Source organism: Mobula birostris, chromosome X (assembly GCF_030028105.1).
Source record: "Mobula birostris isolate sMobBir1 chromosome X, sMobBir1.hap1, whole genome shotgun sequence".
NCBI classification, from domain to species: domain Eukaryota; kingdom Metazoa; phylum Chordata; class Chondrichthyes; order Myliobatiformes; family Myliobatidae; genus Mobula; species Mobula birostris.
This window is the reverse complement of record NC_092402.1, coordinates 84,233,890-84,257,684: the sequence shown is the minus strand read 5'-3', so window position 1 is coordinate 84,257,684 and position 23,795 is coordinate 84,233,890. Positions and strand designations below refer to the sequence as shown.

Genomic DNA, 23,795 nt, shown 5'->3' with positions numbered 1-23,795 from the left:
GGTATAGATAGAGTGAATGCAAGCAGGCTTTTTCCACTGAGGCAAGGGGAGAAAAAAACCAGAGGACATGGGTTAAGGGTGAGGGGGTAAATGTTTAAAGGGAACATTAGGGGGGGGGCTTCTTCACACAGAGAGTGGTGGGAGTATGGAATGAGCTGCCAGACGAGGTGGTAAATGCGGGTTCTTTTTTAACATTTAAGAATAAATTGGACAGATACATGGATGGGAGGTGTATGGAGGGATATGATCGTGTGCAGGTCAGTGGGACTAGGCAGAAAATGGTTCGGCACAGCCAAGAAGGGCCAAAGGGCCTGTTTCTGTGCTGTAGTTTCTATGGTTCTATGGTTCACTGGTCCCTTTGATAAACTTCCAAAGCCTTCAGGTCACATCCGCAGTTTTAGGCAAAGCCTGGAATGCATTATAGCAATGTAAGACCATAAGCCATTGGAGTAGAAATTAGGCCATTTGGCCCATTGAGTCTACTCCACCATTCAATCCTGGCCTGTGCTCATTGCTACCATCAGGGAGGAGGCACAACTCAATGTTTCAGGAACAGTTTCTACCCATCTGCCATCTGATTTCTGAATGGACAATGACCCCATGAACACTACCTCACTACTTTTTTAAAATTTTTATTTTTGAACTACTTATATAATTTAACATTTTAGACCACAAGACCACAAGACACAGGAGCAGAATTAGGCCATTTGGCCCATCGAGTCTGCTCCACCATTCAATCATAGCTGATCTTTTTTCCCCCTCCTCATCCCCACTCCTAGGCCTCCTCTCCGTAACCTTTGCCCCATCAAGAACCGATGAATGTCCACATTAACTACACCCAACAACCTGGCCTCTACAGCTGCTTGTGGTAAGAAATTCCACAAATTCACCGATCTCTGGCTAAAGTCCTTCTGCAGCCTTCCTGTTTCCTCAACACTACCTGCCCCTCCACCAATCTTTATATCATCTGCAAACTTGGCAAGAAAGCCATCATATAAATCATTGACATACAGCATAAAAAGCGGTCCCAACACCAACCCCTACAGAACACCACCAGTCTCTGGCAGCCAACCAGAAAAGGATCCTTTTATTCCCACTCACTGCCTCCTACCAATCAGCCAATGTTCTAACCATGTCAGTAACTTTCCAGTAATACCATGGTCTCTTAACTTGGTAAGCAGCCTCATGTGTGGCACCTTGTCGAAGGCCTTCTGAAAGTCCAAATATACAACATCCACTACATCCTCCTTATCTATCCTGCTTGTAATCTCCTCAAAGAATTCCATCAGGTTCATCAGGCAAGATTTTCCCTGAAGGAAACCATGCTGACTTTGTCCAATCTTGTCCTGTGTCACCAAGTACTTCATCACCTCATCCTTAACATTGGCTCTAATATCTTTCCAACCACTGAGGGCAGGCTAACAGGTCTATAGTTTCCTTTCAAGAGTGGAGTGACATTTGCAATTTTCCAGTCCTCCAGAGCCATGCCAGAATCCAATGATTCTTGCCTCCCCCTCCCCTCATTACTGCTATTATCCTCCCCAAACTGGTTCTATCTGCCCATCTCCTATGTACCTATCTCCCTATGTTTCTTCTCCCTTGGTTTACTTTTCCTATATCCTCCCCTACCTGTTCTACCTGGCCCATCACCCCCCCTTCATTTGGTTCCATCCATCACGTACCCTTCACCACTCGCTTCTTTTCCCCTCATCAACTACCACCCAGTCTCTCACCATCCCCTTCCAAATGCCCATCAACCCTCCCTGTCTGGTTCCACAAATTGCCCACCCTCCTGTTTCACCCCTTCCTCTCATTTCTACATACGTTTTTTCACTCAACATTTATTTCAAATATCTAACGAATGTGTATTCCATGATTAAAAATACATTTAGCAGATTGCATGAGCTAGCTTCATCAGATTAGAAAAACAATTTTATATTCTATACTGCAAAGCTAGATATAGAACTTGGCTCACTACAAGTTACATCAACCATTAAATCATTGAGCTGTTTGCATTAAGTACCACAAACCTCAAGTATGATGCATTTTTAGGCTATGCTAACAAATACTTTACATTTGAAAAGTTTTGTGAACAAGTTGATCCAGTGCACTTCTTCAATCAATCTAATGCCATTCAATGCATTCTTAGTCATCAAAACACTAAAAACATATTTTGCATTTCTCTCTACATTATTCATTGCCTAGGAAATTAAGTTAAGGAATTGCAAAGACAATGTGTTTGATGTGAAATGCCAATACTATAAGTGCTACTTCTAAAAAAGAGGGTACAATATGGTGAATTGTAGTCAGAGAATAATAATTCTATTTGAAATGGTTGTCTTTTCAAAGATAAAAGCTAGCTATTTAAGTTGAAAATCAATAATTGTTGAAACGTGCTTACTAGTACAACTTTTACATTTCAATATTAAAGGCAGAACAAACAAAATTTCTGTTTAACTGTGTAGTAGCCAAAAGCTCAAAAGGTGGAAACTTTAAACAAAGTAGCGAGAGTGCAAGAGTTTAGTTTATTGAAAAGGGGAAGCTGTTTGCATTCCTAATAAGAGTATCTTATAAATCTATCTGGTGGACCAATTCATTTCTATCTCCCTCTTCCCCCCATTTCCCTTTCTTTAAACATGAATGAAAATAGCTCCAATATGCATAGTTTTTAACATAGAAGCCCAAGTCAAAACAACAAAAAAGCTAGACAAATATTTTAACATCTTGAATGATTATTGGAGATGTTCACTTGTACCATCATTGAATCTTTGGACACTACTTCACTGTAAAAAAAAAATCAGTATTTCTGTTTTCGCACATTTTTAAAAAGTCTATTCAATACATGTAATTGATTTACTTGTTTATTATTATTTTTATTTATTATTTTTTTTCTGCTAGATTATGTATTGCATTGAACTGCTGCTGCTAAGTTAACAAATTTTACATCACATGCCAGTGATAATAAACCTGATTCTGATTCTGATTCTGACTGAAAGGAGACCTAAAACTATCAGTTTCTTGGGACAGTAGAGCTACTAGGACTTGATGTTTCAATCCCTATGGTAAGTTGGCACTCTCGATGTCGGCAGTGGGTTTGGAGTGGTGACAAGGAGGAAGGGTAGGTACATCATCGGGGTCATCAGGTGGGCACCCTCCTTCTTTGACATTTCGTTGATAAGCTCACATCGTCTCCAGAGGGCTCAACGGTGCTACCTCGTGTCCCAGATACACCCCCCTCAGTTCCATACCCTCCTGTCTTCATCTTGCAGCCCGGTTGTTGTCTTTCCTTTTAATCCAAATCCAATTGCTGCTTTCTTCTGCTGCATTTGACAAGGACTTGATTGCTTGTTGGAGGGAGTGACCGCTCACCCCCATCTTCTTCAATAGACTGGTCGTAGATGTAGCAATGAATCCCCTGCATCCCACTTTTACAGGGAAAATCTTGGTCTTCCAGCCGTTCTGGGCAGCTTCAGTTGCCAGTTCAGAGTACTTGGTCTTTTTCCTCTCATAAGCTTCTTCGACACTATCTTCCCATGGTACTGTCAATTCCACAATATATGCCAGCTTGGCTGTTGTGGACCACAGGACCATGTCTGGCCGTAGTGTTGTAGCTGCAATGTCTGGGGGAAACACAAGCTTTTTTTCCAAGTCCACATCCGTTTTCCAATCCCGAGCAACCGGCAAAATGCTTACATCTTTTGATGTTATATGGTGCTCTGGAGGTTGACCTGCTGATACAAATCGGGTAATATGGACATTTCCTGCCAATGTTTGTGGGAGAGCACTTGTGGTGATTCACCTCTGTTCCAAGATTGATGTTAGCTGTTTGAGAACTTGGTTATGCCGCCAAGTGTACCACCCCGGGTGAGGTTTGTGGTGCATCCTGTTAAAATATGCCTTAGTGATCCAGGTGCTTGACAAGGAAAGCAAGCGGGGTCTTCTCCCCGGAGGTCATAAGTGGCTCTGATGACAAAACTTAGCCGAGATCCCTCCATCTCCCAGATGTCACGCCAGCTAAGTTTCCTCTTTTCCAGGCTCTCCCAATTAGTCCAGTGGTCCTGCTTGGTCATTGAAATGGCCCTGGCGTGTCGCTCTGCCTCCTCCTGTCTCCTCAACTCCTCCACCACGAGCTGTCACTTCTGCACTGATGTTGCCTTGTGTCATTGAGGAGCCTTTGGGATGAGCCCGAGCCCGGCTCTCCCATGTTGGACTTGGCCAACCACATCCCTGAAGCAAAGAGCAGACTTAGTACTCTGAACAGCTTCAGATGGCGTCCACTTTCTCCCCGTTGCCACACGGGTGGGGGGGGGGCACTGTTTAAATAACAGTATCTTCAGATTCAGTGAGGGTCATGACCAATCTTGCTTTGGTGCATTTGAATTCTTCCACAAGACTTGCAATTGGTAATTCCAATTTGCTGTTCCCGTACAGTCCAACAGGACTTAAGCATCGCAGAAGTCCAAGCCACTGTTTTACATGTGTGCTGATCACTCTTTCGAGTTTTTCAACCTTGCTGATGGGGATTTCATACACTGTTAAAGGCCACATGAGTCTTGGGAGTATGCTGAACTGGAAGCACCACAGCTTGAGTTTTCCTGGCAGCCAGGTCTTGTTGATGCGAACTATCTACATGATGGTATCCTTTCTGAGTTGTTTAAACTGCTCAGTTTCCTTGAGCTTAGCATCATACCATCGGCCCAAGCTCTTCACTGGCATTTCTGACACAGTTGGGACAGGTGTTCTGTCAATATGAAATCTTTTATCCGTGATTTGACCTTTGACAATGGAGATGCTTCTGCACTTGCTGGGCTTGATCTTCATCCTCACCCATGTGATATTTTGATGAAGCTTTTCCAGGAATCTCTTGGTGCAGGGGACAGTTGTCGTCATTATCGTTATATCGTCTATATAGGCTCGTATCGGTGGTAACCGTTGACCAAACTGTAGCCCTTTTCCTCCCGCAACCCATTTTGAAGTTCTGATAATGAGCTCCATTACTATAGTGAAGGCCAATGGGGAGATGGTGCACCCCGTCATGATGCCTACTTTCAGTGGTTGCCACGTTGTGGTGAAGTCTGATGTTGTGAGACAGACTTGCAGATCCTGGAAGTAGCGTTTTACCAGATTTGTTATTGTTGCAGCACCTGAAAGAATTCAAATGCAGTCCACAGTAGGGAATGAGAAACTGATCCATAGGCATTGGCCAGGTCGAGGAACAAGACCTGCAGATCCTTTCTTTCTTCCTTAGCCATCTGGAGTGATGCCATATGACGGTGGTATGTTCAAGGCATCAGGAGAAGCCTGCTATGCCAGCCTTTTGGATTGACGTATCAATGAAATGGTTTTGTTTCAGATACTTTGTAAGTCTTTGTGCCAACACACTGAAAAAAGATCTTGCCCTCTATGTTCAGAAGGTTTATTTGGCGAAACTGCTCGATGGTGAATGATTTCTTTTCTTTTGGGATCAGAACTCCCCCCGCCCTTCTCCAGGCTTTGGGGATAATTTGCTTTTCCCACGCAACCATCATGTTTTTCCAGAGGAATTTCAGAACATCCGGTGTGTTCTTGTAGACACAATACGGAACACCGTTAGGGCCTGGCGCTGATGCCAATCTTGCCTCCTTCACTGCCTCTTTCACTTCGCTCAGCTTGGGAGGGCTGATGTTAAATTGATGTTGTGGGGGTGAGATTGGTGGGATGTCAGCTGGGACAAGTATCGGTTCATCTTTTTGCTTATCAGTGTGGATGATTCTGAGATGTCTTTCAACCTCCTCTTTTGATACTTTCAAGTATCCGCTTTTCTCTTTTGTGAAAATGCCTTTCACATATTTAAAGAGATCTTTGTAGAAGTCTGTTCTTGCTTTTTCCTTTTTGTGTCGTTTCCTTAAATTCGCTGCTCTGTGCAGCTTCGAGAGCCTCTCTTTTCTTGAAGGAGGTTGATGCCCTCCCTTTCTTCTGCTGTTGCTTTTTTCCACAACTTCCTCAGGCTTCTTCTTTCTTTAACAAGTCGTTGGATTTCCTGGAGACGACGGGATTTGGGGGGAGGAGGCATATCTTTCCTGCTGACTTGTTCCTTCACTCCAAATTTCTCCTTTCCGTAGCTGTAGATCAGGTCACCCATCCTCTCCAACTTCCTTTCTACTGATCCCTTGATGCCACTTAAGATCAGGCTCACATCTGCATTGATGGTTTCCCACTCCCTGCTGTTAGACTTTGGCCATTTCACCAACGGCTTACGTCCTTGCATGTTCTCCACTTTATGATGTGCCTGGCTGTGTCTTGGACTACTGCTTGTGCCTGAGACTTCTTCCACATCCTGCAGGGTGCTGATACTCTGCGGACTGTGGGTTTCTTCCTGCTGCTGAGTTTCATCCGACTGATTTGACCTTCCTCTTAACAGAATCTGGTCAATGCGGGGCCCTGGGTTGGAGATTTTCAAGCATTTCTTCCATCCTTGATGAATTTTTAGACCACGAGTTGATGTTACTTTAGTCCAGCCACACCTACAGGTCTGAAGAACATGTCCAGCTGTTGGTTTCTCAAGAGTATTGCCACTTTGAATAAATTAAAAAATGATTACATACCAACTATTATTTTCAGTATTGAAAAGGATAACAATTCCAACTTTCCACATATAAATTGGGTACAAAATGAATCTGATAGTTTTTTTTAAAAATGTACTTGCACAACCAATGAATAAGGAAGTGTGATTTAACCCAAAGTGTGATTTGACTGCTAGAGAACGATGCTGGAGATGTAGTAATGGGGGACAATGGAATAGCAAATGAACTGAATAAGTATTTTGTAGCTGTCTTCATTGTACAAGACACTAGCAGTATTGGGGAACTTCCAAGTGTAAGGGGTCATGAAGTGTGTGAAGCTACCTTAACTAGAGAGAAGGCAGAGAAGGTTCTTGTGAAACTGAAAGGTCTGAAAGTAGATAAGTCACCTGGACCAGATGGTGTACACCCCAGGTTTCAGAAAGAGGTGGCTGAAGAGATTGTGAAAGCATTAGTAATGATCTTTCAAGAATCACAAGATTCTGGAATGGTTCCAGAAGACCGGAAAATTGCAGATGTCCACTCTTTAAGATAGGAGAGAGGCAGAAGAAAGTAAATTATAGGCCAGTTAGTCTGACCTCCGTGGTTGGGAAGATGTTGGAGTCGATTATTAAGGATGAGGTCTGAGGGTACTTGGAGGCACAAAATAAAATAGGCCGTAGTCAGTATGGTTGCCTCAAGGGAAAATCTTGCCTGATAAATCTGTTGGAATTTTTTGCAGAAATAACAAGCAGGATAGACAAAGGAGAACAGGTTGATGTTGTGTGCTTGGATTTTCAGAATGCCTTTGACAAGGTGCCACACATGAGGCTGCTTAACGAGCTACAAGCCCATGGTATTACAGGAAAGGTTCTAGCAGGAATAGAGCAGTGGCTGATTGGCAGGAGGCAAAGAGTGGGAATAAAGGCAGCCTTTTATGGTTGGCTGCCGGTGACTAGTGATATTCACAGGGGTCTGTGTTGGGACCGATTCTTTCTACGCTATATGTCAACGATTTAGATAATGGAACTGATGACTTTGTTGCAAAATTTTGCAGATGATATGGTAGGTAGAGAGGCAGGTAGCTTTGAGGAAGAAGAGAGGTTACAGAAGGACTGAGACAGCTCAGGAAAATGAGCAAAGAAATAGCAGATGGGATACAGTGTCAGACAGTGTATGGTCATGCACTTAGGTGGAAGAAATTAAAGGGTTGACTATTTTCTAAATGGAGAGAAAATATAAACATCTGAGGCACAAAGGGACTTGGGAGTCCTTGTGCAGGATTCCCTAAAGGTTAATAAGGTCTGTGGTAAGTATTGTGAGCAATTTTGGGGCCCTTTATCTTAGAAAGGATGTGCTGAAACTGGAGAGGGTTCAAAAAAGGTTCACAAAAAGGATTCCAGGATTGAATGGCTTGTCATATGTCACTGGAATTCAGAAAAATGAGGGGTGACGTCATTGAATCTGATCCAATGGTAAAAAGGCCTTGACAGAGTGGATGTGGGGAGAATGTTTCCTGTGGTGTTTCCTCTCCACTAAGACCAGAGGACACAGCCTCAGAATAGAGGGGCGTCCTTTTAAAATGGAGATGAGGAGGAATTTCTTCAGCTAGAGAGTGATGAATTTGTGAAATCCTTTGCCACAGGCAGCTGTGGAGGCTAAGTCTTTATGTATACTTAAGGCAGGATTGATAGATTTTGTATTAGTCATGGCATGAAGGCAGGAGATTGGGGCTGAGAGGAAAATTGGATCAGCCATGTTGAATTGGCGGAGCAGACCATGTTGAATGGCCTAATTCTGCTCCGGTATCTCATGGGCTTATGGTCTATAGCTTGATCTTAGAAAGACTCTTTTATGGTCCTTGAAAATACAGTTCTCTGAAGAGAAACAGAGTATAGAAAATTGCCAGAATACAACAGTAATCAGTGACTACTTAGAATTCCTTTCAGCAATGAAATCTAAATTTTTTCTATAGCAACATCTTTTTCATATGAACTATATTCAAGCTTTGAAATAAAATAACCTCATCTGCTGTTCAGAATACAATATACTATTGTCCTATGTAACCATCCGTTATATTGGCTCGTATATGTCTAGGGGAAATCCCACCCAGCACCTGCCTCAACACTCCCCACAGTGTCGGTCGCAGCCCGAATCAATCCCAAACATCAATCATCAGCCAGCACACCCAGTAAATTTTAACAGGTACACTTTATAGATATTACTAATTCTATGACATTAATATGAATTTGATACAGAGAGGAAAGTAATGAAAAAAAAAGGCGCCAACACTTATCAAAGTCCAAGTTCTTCGCGCGCTACTGTTGGAGCTCAATCGATTCCTGGCGACCACCCGAATCCTGTTGACTCACGGCTCGGGACCACCAGGAGTGATCGACCGGAGCCTCTCCGCACGTCCGCCGTCCTCCCCATCTCTCCCCCGACTCCCCGTCTCTTCCCCCAACTCGTCTCTCCGCCGTCCTCCCCGCCTCTCCTCCGACCCCCCCACCTCTCCTCCGACCCCCCCCACCTCTCCTCCGACCCCCCCCACCTCTCCTCCGTCCTCCCCGCCTCTCCTCCGTCCTCCCCGCCTCTCCGCCGTCCTCCCCGCCTCTCCACCGTCCTCCCCGCCTCTCCTCTGAACCCCCCACCTCTCCTCTGACCCCCCCGCCTCTCCTCCGACCCCCCCGCCTCTCCTCCGACCCCCCCCGTCTCTCCGCCGTCCTCCCCGTCTCTCCGCCGTCCTCCCCGTCTCTCCTCCGACTCCCCATCTCTCTTCCGACTCCCCGCCAAAACCCCCGCACGTCCACCGTCCTCCCCGTCTCTCCTCCTATTCCCCGTCAAAAACCCTGCACGTCCGCCGTCCTCCCTGTCTCTCCTCCGACTCCCCCCCCAAAAATCCCGTTCCCAGTCATATGATACAGCATTGTATCCGAAAACAAAACGATACATAACCACCCATTGGCTAATAGAACGCTGCTATCTCTAATAACCCAAGCAACTGTCTAGTTAGAGACTGTCTCAGCATTCCCCAGTATAACATAACAAAAGAAGCCATTTTAAATTTAACAAAAAGAATGGCAAATATACCACATCCAGTTTGGCAAAAGAATAAATCAAGGAAGGTAGTGCACCCGTGGCTGACAAGAGAAATTAGGGATAGTATCAATTCCAAAGAAGAAGCATACAAATTAGCCAGAGAAAGTGGCTCACCTGAGGACTGGGAGAAATTCAGAGTTCAGCAGAGGAGGACAAAGGGCTTAATTAGGAAGGGGAAAAAAGATTATGAGAGAAAACTCATATGCTGGCGAATGGTATGCTGGCATTTATAGCGAGAGGATTCGAGTACAGGAGCAGGGAGGTACTACTGCAGTTGTACAAGGCCTTGGTGAGACCACACCTGGAGTATTGCGTGCAGTTTTGGTCCCCTAATCTGAGGAAAGACATCCTTGCCATAGAGGGAGTACAAAGAAGGTTCACCAGATTGATTCCTGGGATGGCAGGACTTTCATATGAAGAAAGACTGGATGAACTGGGCTTGTACTCGTTGGAATTTAGAAGATTGAGGGGGGATCTGATTGAAACGTATAAGATCCTAAAGGGATTGGACAGGCTAGATGCAGGAAGATTGTTCCCGATGTTGGGGAAGTCCAGAACGAGGGGCCACAGTTTGAGGATAGAGGGGAAGCCTTTTAGGACCGAGATTAGGAAAAACTTCTTCACACAGAGAGTGGTGAATCTATGGAATTCTCTGCCACAGGAAACAGTTGAGGCCAGTTCATTGGCTATATTTAAGAGGGAGTTAGATATGGCCCTTGTGGCTACGGGGGTCAGGGGGTATGGAGGGAAGGCTGGGGCGGGGTTCTGAGTTGGATGATCAGCCATGATCATAATAAATGGCGGTGCAGGCTCGAAGGGCCGAATGGCCTACTCCTGCACCTACTTTCTATGTTTCTATGAAAGCCCCCGTACACCTACAATTGAGATCTGCTGATTTTGTACCTAATCTGATCATTCTCTCTAAAGAAATTATCTCTCTCTTGCTGTGAACCCTTACATGCAAATGGATATTTACTTGTGTTAGCTATCTGTGAAAGGGGTATACAAGATGACTGGTGAGTATTTATGAATATTAATTTCTTCCATGTAATCTGTTTAGAAAACCAAGTGGTCTGCTCCTGGAATCTGTAGCAGCTCTATTTGAATATTGTATAAACAGACAACAAATTAATGGGCAACCTTTCCATTACTGTGGATAAGGGAGTGGCATTGAATTAAGGAGACATGGATGAAGCCTCTGTATCGTGCTTGAGAGCATTCAAAAATCAAATGCTACATAGCACTTCAGGCATGGATCAACATCCTATTATTCTGCATGGAACAGCATTACCAATAAGGAATTTTTTAATGCTGACCATTAAGAACATCTGAAGTTTACTTTTCTCATATCAGAATCAGAATCAGAATCAGGTTTATTATCACTGGCATGTGACATGAAATTTGTTAACTTAGCAGCAGCAGTTCAATGCAATACATAATATAGAAGAGAAAAGAATAAAATAAAAATAATAACAATAAATAAACAAGTAAATCAATTATGTATGTTGAATAGATTTAAAAAAGTGCAAAAACAGAAATACTGTATATTTTAAAAAAGTGAGGTAGTGTCTGAAGATTCAAGTACTATGAAAGTCAGAGGAGTAGGGGAAAGGAAAGAAAAAAATGTAAAAAGGTTTTGAATTAAAAAGTAAGCATATCCTTTTGAGAGTTGGCCTGCTAATATCCACTGGCAAATGTTATTGATCAACTGAATTCCATTGATTAAAAAATGAAATTGAAGCAGAAAATCAAAAATCAGTTCTAGGGTATTAATCCTGGACAAGTAATACTAACAGCTTTTCTAAGCTTTTCTCTGAACCCATTAAAGTAAAATAATTAACAAAGCATAATTAAAGTATTAATAAGATCTTTCAATTAACTTTGGCAGTATCAATAATAAAGTGCAATCATCCAGACAGGACTCAAATACTATACAATGTGACGTTTGTTTCATTATGTCAGCTTGTTAGATCATACCCCTCTTTGTCAATCCAATCTACCTTTGATTTATCTTTTAAAACAGAGTATAACTGAGTTTCATATTCTGCATCTTTCACAACTACATGTCTTTCTTAAGAGTTCCATGTCAACAAACTGGTTTTTGGTAATGGTTTGTAAAATGTCACATTGTGCAGGTAATTGAATATCCCATTCAGATTCCGATGAAAATGTGTATGTTTGAATTATATAATTTTTAAAATGGAGATTGCAGAAGCTGATTGGATTTTCACATCTATTTTCACCTGCTTGGGAATCAGTACCACAGGCTGGAGCTATATTGGTACTGGCTGCAACCTGCGCTGCATTTGTTGTAGTTCTGGGATTAATCTCCTTGTTTGTGTTCTGAAGTTTAGCTTCACCCATAATCCCAATTTCATTATCATGGACCAATTTTCCACTTTGATTTACAGACTCTTGAGTGTTCAGAGAAGTTGATAGTAACTCCTTTCTAACCTGAACTGCAGCACCACTTAAAGTAGTTCTCAGTTGTTCTTTCTCATTGGTTTGAACAAACTGATTTTGTTCACTTATTTCTTGATTATCTATTGTAGTGTTTGACGAGTAGTTTGATTGATCTTCACAATTCCACACAATACTTTGTGGATTCATCAGGTTTTTGAACTCATTCTTACTTTGCAAATCTTCCAGCCCTCCTTTAATATTCAAAGGATTGTCTACATTAAGCTGAGATGTTAAGTCAAAATGCTCCCCAGTAGGGATGTCTATGTAACATGTAACATGAGGTATATTTTGTTCAAAACAAGTAGAAGTGAAAGTGTTGTCTAGATCTGATACATAAAATTGTTCTGCTGGTGTTTGGGACAGATGTTCACTAAAATTACCAGCAAGAGAATTGCTACTTTTAAAGAAAGTGGAAAAATCACACTCATCAGCCAAATTATCCAATCGAGGTCTTGGGGTCCTCTCATTTTGCAAACCAGAGTCATTGGAGCGCTTACGTTTTTTGAAACTGTATTTGTTCGTTAACATAAATGCATCACACTCAACCTTGTGGCATTTAGAGAAAGCCTTTACATAACATAAAATTTGATCAGATGCAGAATTCATATGTTCTTGTTTTTCCTGATGGCAGGTTTCTGAATTTCCTTCACTGTTAATATGTGAAATTTCCTGCACACGATCATTTATAGCATCCACTTGTTGATTATATTTGTGACAAGATGCTTTCACTACTGCACTGAAATCCAATAGTTTCATCAGCAGCTGTTTAGAACACGTCTATTATATTTGATGATTCGAAGTGAAGGGGATCCAGATGAATAGGATTATACTGAATTATTTCTCCATTTGGCTCTTCCTTCATCTTGTCCAGTTTCACATAATGCAGCTTTGAATTCTGTCCAGTTTTCTCAGCAACAGTCATTATCATGTTCTTTATCCTCAAGAGCAAGATTAACAGCTTGCAATGATTTCACGTACATTCCAGATGAAGAAATTTCAGTATTTGAACCAGTCTTCCTGGATCTGAAAGGAAAGCACAAATAAGAACAAAAGACATAGTGTAATTCTGCATCTATTTGGCCCATCAAGTCTGCTCCATCATTTCATCATGGCTGATTTATTATCGCTCTCAACCTGATTAATCAAGAACCGATCAACCTCCACCTTAAATATACCCAATGGCTTGGCCTCCAGCCGTCTGTGGCAATGAATTCCACAGACACACCAACATCTGGCTGAAGAAATTTCACCTCATCTCTGTTCAAAATGGACCTCTTTATTCTGGAGCTGCGTACTCTGGTCCTAGAACATCCTGTCCATATTCATTCTATCTAGGCTTTTCAATATTTGAGAGACTTCACTGAAATCCCCTTCATTCTTCTAAAACCCAGAGCCATCAAATGCTCCTCAGCACCTGGATAACCTTGGGCTTGTACAGGAGAGTGAAGAGATAATTGATCAGAGTTCCAGGGAAGCAGTCACCCCAAAGCTGCAGGAGGCAAGTAGCTGGGTGACCGTCAGGAGAAACGGAAATGTGAATGGGCAGTTAGAGCAGAGCACCCTGTGACCATTCTCCTCAATAATAAATATACTGCTTTTGGATACTGTTGTGAGGGATAACCTCCCAGGGGAATGCGACAGAGTCTGGGTTACTGGCACGGAGCATGGGTCCGTGGTGCAGAAGAGAAAGAGGGAGAAGAAGGGAGTGGTAGTGATAGGGGATTGAATAGTGAGGGGAACAGACAGAAGATTCTGTGGATGTGAACGGGACAACCTGATGGTATGTTGCATCCCAGGTACCAGGGTCAGGGATGTCTCAGATCGCGTCCACAACATTTTGGAGAGGGAGGGAGAGCAGTCAGATGTCTTGGGACATATTGGTACCAATGACATAAGAAGCAGGACCTGCAGGGTAGTAATTTCTGGACTGCTGCCTGTGCCCCGCGCCATTGTGGGTAGACACAGGATGATTTGGCAGATAAATGTGTGGCTGAGAAGCTGGTGCAGGGGGCAGGGCTTCAGGTTCTTGGATCATTGGGATCTCTTCTGGGGGAGGTATGACCTGTTCAAAAGTGACAGGTTGCACATGAACCCAAGGGGGACCAATATTCTCACGGGCAGGTTTGTTAGAGCTGTTTGGGAGGGTTTAAACTAACTTGGCAGGGGGGTGGGAACCAGAGTGAAGGGACTCAGGATAGGACGATTGGTAAAAAAAATCAATGATAGCATGTAGTCAGACTGTCAGGAAGGGCAGGCAGATGATAAGACAAAATTTCAGCCAGCAGAGTGAGTATCAGTGCATTGGGGACGCAGAGTCAGAAAGGATAGCATATACAGTACTCAAAGTATCTCAATGCATGGAGTATAAGAAATAAGGTGGATGATTTTGTTGCAATATTACAGATTGCCAGGTATGATGTTGTGGCCATCACTGAATCGTGGCTGAAGGATGGTTGTAGTTGGGAGCTGAATGTCCAAGGTTACACATTATATTGGAGGGAGAGGAAGGTAGGGAGAGGAAGGTAGGCAGAGGGGGTGGTGTGGCTCTACTGGTAAAGAATGGCATCAAATCAGTAGAAAGATGTGACATGGGATCAGAAGATGTTGAATCCTTGTGGGTTGAGTTAAGAAACTGCAAGGGTAAAAGGACGATGATTGCAGTTATATACAGGCCTCCAAACAGTAGCTGGGAGGTGGACCACATTACAATGGAAATAGAAAAGGCGTGTCAAAAGGGCAATGTTATGACAAACATGGGAGATTTCAACATGCAAGTTGATTGGGAAAATCAGGTTGAGAATGGATCTCAAGAGAGTGAGATTGTTGAATGCCTACGAAATGGCTTTTTAGAACAGTTTGTTGTTGAGCTTACTAGGAGATCAGCTATACTGGATTGGGTGTTATGTAATGAACCAGAGGTGATTAGGGAGCTTAAAGTAAAAGAACCCTTAGGAGGCAGTGATCACAATATGATTGAGTTCAACTTGAAATTTGAGAGGGAGAAAGTAAAGTCTGAAGCAGCAGTATTTCAGTGGAGTAAAGGAAATTACAGTCGTATGAGAGAGGAGTTGTCATGGTGCCAGAGGACTGGAAAATTGCAAATGTCACTCCACTCTTTAAGAAAGGAGGAAGGCAGCAGAAAGGAAATTATAGACCAGTTAGCTTGATCTCAGTGGTTGGGAAGATGTTGGAGTCAATTGTTAAGGATGAGGTGATGGAGTACTTGGTGACACAGGACAAGATAGTACTAAGTCAGGGAAAATCCTGCCTGACGAACCTGTTCGAATTCTTTGAGGAGATTACAAGTAGGATAGATAAAGGGGATGGTCTAATAAGAGGGAATTTGTAGAATGCCTGCAAGGTGGCTTTCTAGAGCAGCTTGTGATTGAGCCTATTAGATGAACGATATGTCTGGATTAGAACAAAAGACCATAAGACACAGGAGCAGATTTAGGCCATTTGGCCCATCAAGTCTGCTCCGCCATTCAATCATGGCTGATCCAATACTCAAGGTGAGGGCTCACCAGTGCCTTATAAAACCCCAGCTTCACATCCCTGCTCTTGTATTCTATTTCGACTACCAAAGTGCATGACCATACATTTTCCAACATTGTAGTTAATTTGATACTTTCTAGCCGATTCTCCCAATCTAAGACAGACAGAGAGAAGGAGAGACAGACACAAGGGGGGAGGACAGACAGACAGCCAGAGAGGGGGAGGGGGGAGAGGGAGAGGGGGAGGGGGGAGAGGGAGAGGGGGAGGGGGGAGATGAGAGACAGATAAAGACATTGGGATAGTGAGAGAGAGAGAGAGAGAGAGAGAGAGAGAGAGAGAGACAGAGAGAAGAAGAAAGTAAAGGAGATGAGCCCTTAAATGATGGCTCTATTCCTATAGGATTTTGCGCAGCTATTCAGCTAGCTGAACTTCATTGGGGAGGAGGTGTGATATGTCTGTGTTTCAACAAGGATGCCACATTAAAGTCATATCTGCAGTTTCAGCACAGATTTGCAAGCCACAGTGTTGCAGGCTGTTAAGATAATAAAGGGATTATGTCTCTCTCAGCTCTTAAACTCAATCCCACAATTGGTGAAGGCCAATGCACCGTATGCCTTCTTAACCACTGTCACAATGGGGTGCTGGGAACGGACCCAAATGCAAGACACAGACACTGAAATACAAGGAACAGGACTTGACCAGAGTAGGAATGTGACCGGATACAGACAAGGAGCAAGGGACAAGAACACAGGCTTGGACTAGGGCATGGACAAAACAGGAACCCGGACAAGGAACTATGTACTAGGAGCCTGGGCTTGGGCTCCGAGCCAGAGACTGGAGAAGGACCCAGAACCTGGGTCTTGCCTCGGGCTCAGGCCCCAGAACCAGCCAAGGACATAACATGACTACGGGACAGGACGTGGCTGGGGTCTAGAGGCTTGGGGCTGCAGGCTGGGGTCTTGGTCTTGGAGCTTGGCTTGGGATCTTGGTCGTCAGGCTTGTGTTCTTGAAGCTTAGCTTGAGATCATGGTCTTCAGGCTTGAGGCTGGGGTCTAGGGTCGTGAGCTTGGAGGCTGGGGTCTAGGGTCGTGAGCTTGGAGCTTGGCTTGGGATCCTCAAGGCTTGGGTTCTTGGAGCTCAAGTTTAGCCTCATCATGGCAGTAGAGGAGGCCATGTATGGACATACCTGAATGGGAGTGAAGGGGTAACTCAGGTTGGAGGAGCAGCACCTCATATACCGTCTAGGTAGTCTCCAGCCCCTTGGTATGAACATAGAATTCTCCAACTTCCGGTAATTCCCTCCCCCTCCCTTCCTCTATCCCTATGTCACTCTGCCCCCTCCCCCAGCTGCCTATCACCTCCCTCATGGTTCCGCCTCCTTCTACTACCCATTGTGTTTTCCCCTATTCCTTCTTCACCTTTCCTGCTCCCCTCCCTGCTTCCCCTCCCCCACCCCTTTATCTTTCCCCTTACTGGTTTTTCACCTGGAACCTACCAGCCTTCTCCTTCCCAGCCTCCCCCACCTTCTTTATAAGGCCTCTGTCCCTTCCTTCTACAGACCTGACGAAGGGTTCCGGCCCGAAACATCGACTGATCTTTTCCATGGATGCTGCCCGACCTGCTGAGTTCCTCCAGCATGTTGTGAGTGTTGCTTTGACCCCAGCACCTGCAGATTATTTTGTGTTTACTATTCCTAATCATATTATGCCTCTCCAAGTGTTCATAAATCCTGCCTCTCAGGATCTTCTCTATCAACTCGCCAACCACTGAAGTAAGACTCACTGGTCTATAATTTCCTGGGCTATCTCTACTCCCTTTCTTGAATAAGAGAACAACATCCGCAACCCTCCAATCCTCCGGAACCTCTCCCATCCTCATTGATGATACAAAGATCATCGCCAGAGGCTCAGCAATCTCCTCCCTCGCCTCCCACAGTAGCCTGGGGTATATCTCATTCAGTCCCGGTGACTTATCCAACTTGATGCTTTCCAAAAGCTCCAGCACATCCTCTTTCTTAATATGTACATGCTCTAGCTTCTCAGTCCATTGTAAGTCATCCCTACAATCGCCATTATCCTTTCCTGTAGTGAATACTGAAGCAAAGTATTCATTAATTACCTCTGCTATCTCCTCCAGTTCCATACACACTTTTCCACTGTCACACTTGATTGGTCCTATTCTCTCACATCTTATCCTCTGGCTTTTCACATACTTGTAGAATGTCTTGGGGTTTTCCTTAAACCTGCTTGCCAAAGCCTTCTCATGGCCCTTTCTGGCTCTCCTAATTTCATTCTTAAGCTCCTTCCTGCTAGCCTTATAATCTTCTTGACTAGATTTACAACAGCCTTTGTACACCACGGTTCCTGTACCTTACTGTCCTTTCCCTGTCTCGTTGGAACGTACCTATGCAGAATCTACGCAAATATCCCCTGACCATTTCTCACATTTCTTCTGTACATTCAATGAGATCCCCATGCATTCTTCTAAACTCCAGTGAGTACAGGCCCAAAGCTGCCAAACCCGCCTCATATGTTAACCCCTTCATTCCCAGAATCATCCTTGTGACCTTCCTCTGGACTCTCTCCAATGACAATACACCCTTTCTGAGACAAGGGGCCCAAAACAGTTGACAATACTGGAAGTGTGGCCTGACGTCTGACTTATAAAGCCTCAGCATTATCTCCTTGCTTTTATATTCTGTTCCCCTTGAAATAAATGTCATTGCATTTGCCTTCTTTACCACAGATACAACCTGTAAATTAACCTTCTGGGAGTCTTCCACGAGGACTCCTAAGTCCCTCGTCACCTCTGATGTTTGAGCCTTCACCCCATTTAAATAATAGTCTGCACTATTGTTCCTTTTACCAAAATGCATTATCATACATTTCCCAACACTGTATTCCATCTGCCACTATTTCGCCCATTCTTCCAATTTGTCTAAGTCCTGCTGCAATCACATTGTTTCCTCAGCACTACCTACCCCTCCACCTATCTTCATATCATCCGCAAATTTTGCCACAAAGCCATCAATCATTGTCAAACAATGTGAAAATTAGAGGTCCCAATACTGAGCCCTGAGGAACACCACTAGTCTCTGGCAGCCAACCAGAAAAAGCCTCTTTTGATCCCTCTCGTTGCCTCCTGCCTGTCAGCCATTCCGCTATGCATGCCAGTATCTTTCCTGTAACGCCATAGGGTTTTATCTTGTTAAGCAGCCTCATGTGTGACACCTTATCAAATACCTTCTGAAAATCCAAGTCAATGACATCCACTGCCTCTCCTTTCTCCACCCTGCTTGTTACTTCCTCAAAGAACTCCAACAGATTTGTCAGGCAAGATTTCCCCTCACAGAAACCATCCTGACTTTGACTTATTTTGTCATTAGTCTCCAAGTACTCTGACACTTCATCCTGAATAATAGCCTTCAACACTTTCCCAACCACTGAGGTTAGGCTTAACTGGCCTATGATTTCCTTTCATCCCTTCTTAAGAGTGGCGTGACATTTGTAATCTTCCAGTCCTCTGGGACCATGCCAGAAACAAATGATTCATGAAAGATCGTGGCCAATGCATCCGTTATCTCTTCAGCAACCTCTCTTGGGACTCTGGGACGTAGTCCATCTGGTCCAGGTGACTTATCCACCTTTGAGTTTGCCTAGCACATTTTCCTTTGTAATAGCAATGGCACTCCTTGACACTCACAGACCTCTAGCACACTGCTAGTGTTCCACAGTGAAGATTGATGCAAAGCACTCATTAAGTACATCTGCCATTTCTTTGTCCCCCATTACTACCTCACCAACATCATTTTCTTGTGGTCCAATATCAACTCTCACCTCCCTTTTATTATTTATATAACTGAAAACAACTTTTTTGTATCCTGCTTTATATTATCGGCTAGTTTGCACTGATATTTCATCTTTTCCCTTCTTATAGCTTTTTTAGTTGGCTTTTATTGGATTTTAAAAGCTTGTCAATTGCCCAACTTCCCACTTACTTTTGCTACTTTATATGCTCTTTCCTTGGCTTTTATGCAGTCCTTAACATCCTTTGTCAGCCAGGGTCGCCTACCCCTGTCATTTGAGAACTACTTCCTCTGTGGGACATATCTATCCTGCGCTTTGTGAACTATACCCAGAAACTTCAGCCATCTCTGCTCTGACATCATCCCTGTCAGTATCCTCCACCAATCCACCAGGGCAAGCTCCTCTCTCATGCCTCTGTAATTTCCTTTATTCCATTGCAATACTTAAATATACCCATGGACTGAGCCCTCTGGAGACGTTGTGGGCTTATCAACGAAATGTCAAAGAAGGAGGGTGCCCACCTGATGACCCCGATGACGTACTTACCCTCCCTCCTTGTCACCACTCCAACATCGAGAGTGCCGTCTTACCATAGGGATTGAAACATCAAGTCCTAGTAGCTCTACTGATCTACTTACATGTGATTCTCCCTCATTTTTTTTTATTATTTCTGCATTTGCACTACTTTTAATTTAACTACTTTATTTGATAGTCTAATTGATTTAGTTATTTATTTTCTACATTATCGTGTGTTGCATTGTAATGCTGCCGCTAAGTTAACAAATTTCACAACATATGTCACTAAGCAATTACCATCAACAGATCACTTACAATACCAAAGGAAACAACACACTGGACCATTGCTACACCACCATCAAGAATGCCTACTGAGCTATTCCACACTCGCAATTCGGGAAGTCTCTTCACCTTGTGAGGGGATCCAGGAGTACCCCTATTAACTGTTTGGAGAGAGACATTTATCATTGATGGTTTGTTTGGAAAAGAGAGAAAGACAGAATTATTTACCACTGATATGTTGCTTTTGAAAAGAGAGAGAGAGACAAAGATTAACGGTTGGACTGTCACTTTAAGGCATTGGAAGTAACTTTGGATTTTTACTGAGTTTGGAGTTGGAGACAGCACCAAGCAGCTCGAAGGTTGCTATGGTGACCGAAGGCGGTGGACACTCGATGTTATGACTTTCGGCAGGTTGTTGATGTTACTTCCAAGGACTTGTTGCCTGCTTGTGCACTCCTTTACAGACAAAGGAAGGAGGGACTCTTTGAATGACAGGTGATGTTCAGCTGGTGGGATAAATGGGAGGTCAGATGATACAGACCTCAGACACATGATCTGGACACTGAATGAGCATTGTTGTGCCCGCAGAGAAAGTGGGTTTTTGGAGGATCGATCAGGCGGATCGATCCAAACTGCCATTCCATCATTGAAGAAGGGGTTGACTGGTGGGGAGTTGTCTATGTGTCCACCCTTGCCGGGGTGATAGCTCCACCACAGGAAAACCGGTCCCCCTGGTTAAAGTCACAGTCGGTGACTGATAAAGGATTTCAGAGGACGAGAAGACCGACGGCATCAGCTCACCTGAAGACTCAACTCTCTCTCACTCTCTCCATCACTACTCAACTAAATACCATGAACTGAACTGAACTTAACTTTACTCAACATCGTAAGACTGTATCTTTTTACCCCGAGACTTAAAGAAGCTTGGTTTTTCATACATATATATTCCACACTTACTTTTATATATAATCATTGCTAACCTGTTTGATTTATGTACATTTATATTACTGTATAGTGTAGTTACTAATAAATATTATTAGTTTATAGCAATATGATACTCCAAAGTGTTTTCCATCTCTGCTGGTTTCTTTATCCCTGTCACGGGGTCCGTGACATCCTAGCTGTACTTCTACTCCCTGAGTATAGGCAGAGACTGAAGACTGCAGCAACAGTAGTGAGGACCAAGAAGGTATGGACAAGGGAAGCACAGGAGCGCCTACAGGACTGCTTTGAATCGGTGGACTGGACTGTATTCAGGGATTCATATTCACACCTGGATGAGTATGCTGCTGTTGTTACTGACTTCATTAAAACCTGTGTGGATGAGTGTACGCCCACAAAGGACATCTCTAGGGAGCGGTGTCTCGGAAAGATTAGATTAGATTCAACTTTATTGTCATTGTGCCGAGTACAGATATAAAGCCAATGAAATGCATTTAGCATCTGACCAGAAATGCAAAGAATAGTGTTATTTACAAAATAACTGCAAATAAAAAAAGTGCTACACAAATATAAAAGTACTGAGACAGTACAATACGGATGCAATACTGCTTAGTGCTGTGATGAGAGGTTCAGCAGTGTCACAGTGGCATTTTGGCAGCGTCCATTATTAAGGACTGTGGCGACCCACTTTCTGGCGCACACGAACCGGCTCACAACGGCGCGCGCAGGCAGAGGGCCGGCCCCAAAAAGGGCGCCAGGCCATCTTCACCAGCAGGGGGAAAATCCCACGCGCGGAAAGGGTCTGGGAATATGCATTCCCCACAGTAGTCCCACCCAGGGAGGGCAGGAACGGGAAGGCTTTAAAGCAGGCCGCGAAGTTTGAATAAATCTCTTTCATCACAACTCTAACTCACCGACTCCGTGTGGTTATTCTAGCGCTGTGTGTAGCACACTGCTACAGGACTTCCAGCACATGCTCTTTTCTCACTGTTACCATCAGATAGGAGTACAGAAGCCTGAAGGCACACACTCAGCGAGTTAGGAACAGCTTCTTCCCCTCTGCCAACCGATTCTAAATGGACTTTGAAGCTTTGGACACTACCTCACTTTCTTAATATACAATATTTTTGTTCTTGCACATTTTTAAAAATCTATTCAAGACACGTAATTGATTTACTTGTTTATTATATTTTACTTTATTTATTTTTTCTCTCTCTGCTATATTATGTATTGCATTGAACTGCTACTGCTAAATTAACAAATTTCACGTCATATGCCGGTGATACTAAACCTGATTCTGATGCTGCCTGCAAACAACAGGAATTCTGCAGATGCTGGAAATTCAAGCAACACACATCAAAGTTGCTGGTGAACGCAGCAGGCCAGGCAGCATCTCTAGGAAGAGGTGCAGTCGACGTTTCGGGCTGAAACCCTTCGATCACCAGCATTTTTTATGTCTGATGCTGCCTGACTTGCTGAAACCTTCCAACACTTCACGAATTTTTAAAAAGATTTCCAATAGCTTTCTTTTAAGGTTCCAATTGCATATGAAGCGTCTTAGAACGTCCTGAAGCTACATAAATGGAAGGAGTTGGTTTGTTTGGTGGGTGACTGCCCGACAGCCATTTAAGCCCTCACCACCACCCAAACCAGGATTTACCGAGCGATCCGTTCTCCCGAACCGAGACAAAATCCTCCCCTAGTCACCGTCCGTTCCTCTCAAAATATCACGTACCTTCCTTCAGCCAGCTATCTACTTCTGAGATCGGACCGGGATTTCAAACTTCTTTCTACTTTAGTGCCAATTCGCGATGATGCGGAAGAGGGCATCTGGCCACTATTGCGCAGGTGCCAAGCAGGCGCCTCGGCGGGCAGTCGCAGGGTGGCGGTAGGACCTATTGCCGTACAGCATGGCCGCGGCCAGTGGGGACGTAGCGGGGTTTGCCGTGTGGCTCAGGAGGCGGCTAGAAGGGATGGATATAGATGGTGATGTCTACGGCTCGTACATTAACGGCATCCTGCGGGAGGGAGAGAACGAAGAAGAACAGTCTGAGGCTCTTCAAGGCATTTTATCTACTTTGATGGTGAGTGAGGCACCGAACTATGACAGTCTTAGTCTGTTTCTCTTTTCTAGTTATTTTACTGCATGGCTCACTTTCACCATTTGTTTGTGACATAATTATGATTTAAAACATTTGCTCTAATTCGATATGTGCCGAGGCTGCTTGTTCCTTTACTATCTGATTGACAATAAACTCAGTAACCTTCCATTATGAAGCTTTCAAACCAAGTTTGATCTATAACAGTTTTTCCCGCTTTCTCAATGTGCCAACAAAGCACTGAATCTATTGTCACTTACTGGTATTTTTACGTTAGTTTCTGAGAAAAACGCTTGCACTCCAGCTACAAAAACAAAATATTGGAAGCATCGGCCGATCAGACAGAATCTGTGGCGGGGACATCAGAGTTAATGTTTCAGGTCCAAACATTACACCTTAAGAAGGGCCGAATAGGCATATTGTGCTCTAACAGAATGATACCTGAACTGACATGTGTTAAATTACCATAAGATATAGGAGCAGAAATAGGCCATTTGGCTTATCGATTCTGCTCTGCGATTTCATCATGGCTGATCCATTTTTTCTTCTCGGCT

At 43.8% G+C, this 23,795-nt stretch overlaps 2 protein-coding genes across 3 annotated transcripts in view; one reads left to right on the top strand and one right to left on the bottom strand.

Annotated features, from left to right (window-relative positions):
• Positions 1-2,919: 2,919 nt before the first annotated feature.
• LOC140191393 (uncharacterized) lies at positions 2,920-22,965 on the bottom strand. 2 transcript variants are annotated; one of them, XM_072248779.1, is made up of 3 exons: positions 22,878-22,965; positions 11,882-13,124; positions 2,920-6,554 (listed from the first exon to the last, which is right to left on the bottom strand). In XM_072248779.1, the coding sequence occupies exons 2-3, from the start codon at positions 12,855-12,857 to the stop codon at positions 6,484-6,486; spliced, it is 1,047 nt and encodes a 348-aa protein (XP_072104880.1). In that variant the 5' UTR covers positions 12,858-13,124; positions 22,878-22,965; the 3' UTR covers positions 2,920-6,483. The 2 variants fall into 2 exon arrangements, with proteins under 2 accessions (XP_072104880.1, XP_072104879.1); XM_072248778.1 differs by lacking the exon at positions 2,920-6,554 and having other exon boundaries at positions 11,202-13,124.
• A 36-nt stretch (positions 22,966-23,001) lies between these two features.
• ccdc43 (coiled-coil domain containing 43) overlaps positions 23,002-23,795 on the top strand; it is a 79,907-nt gene continuing 79,113 nt past the window's right edge. The window contains exon 1 of the mRNA XM_072248781.1: positions 23,002-23,226. Within this exon, the coding sequence (XP_072104882.1) occupies positions 23,053-23,226 (174 nt within the window). The 5' untranslated portion in view covers positions 23,002-23,052. The remainder of the gene's footprint in view (positions 23,227-23,795) is intronic.

What these genes read in the sequence shown, in the direction of transcription:
- LOC140191393 (XM_072248778.1), bottom strand. Translation starts at nt 12,857, where the DNA reads ATGAAACTATTGGATTTCAGTGCAGTAGTGAAAGCATCTTGTCACAAA.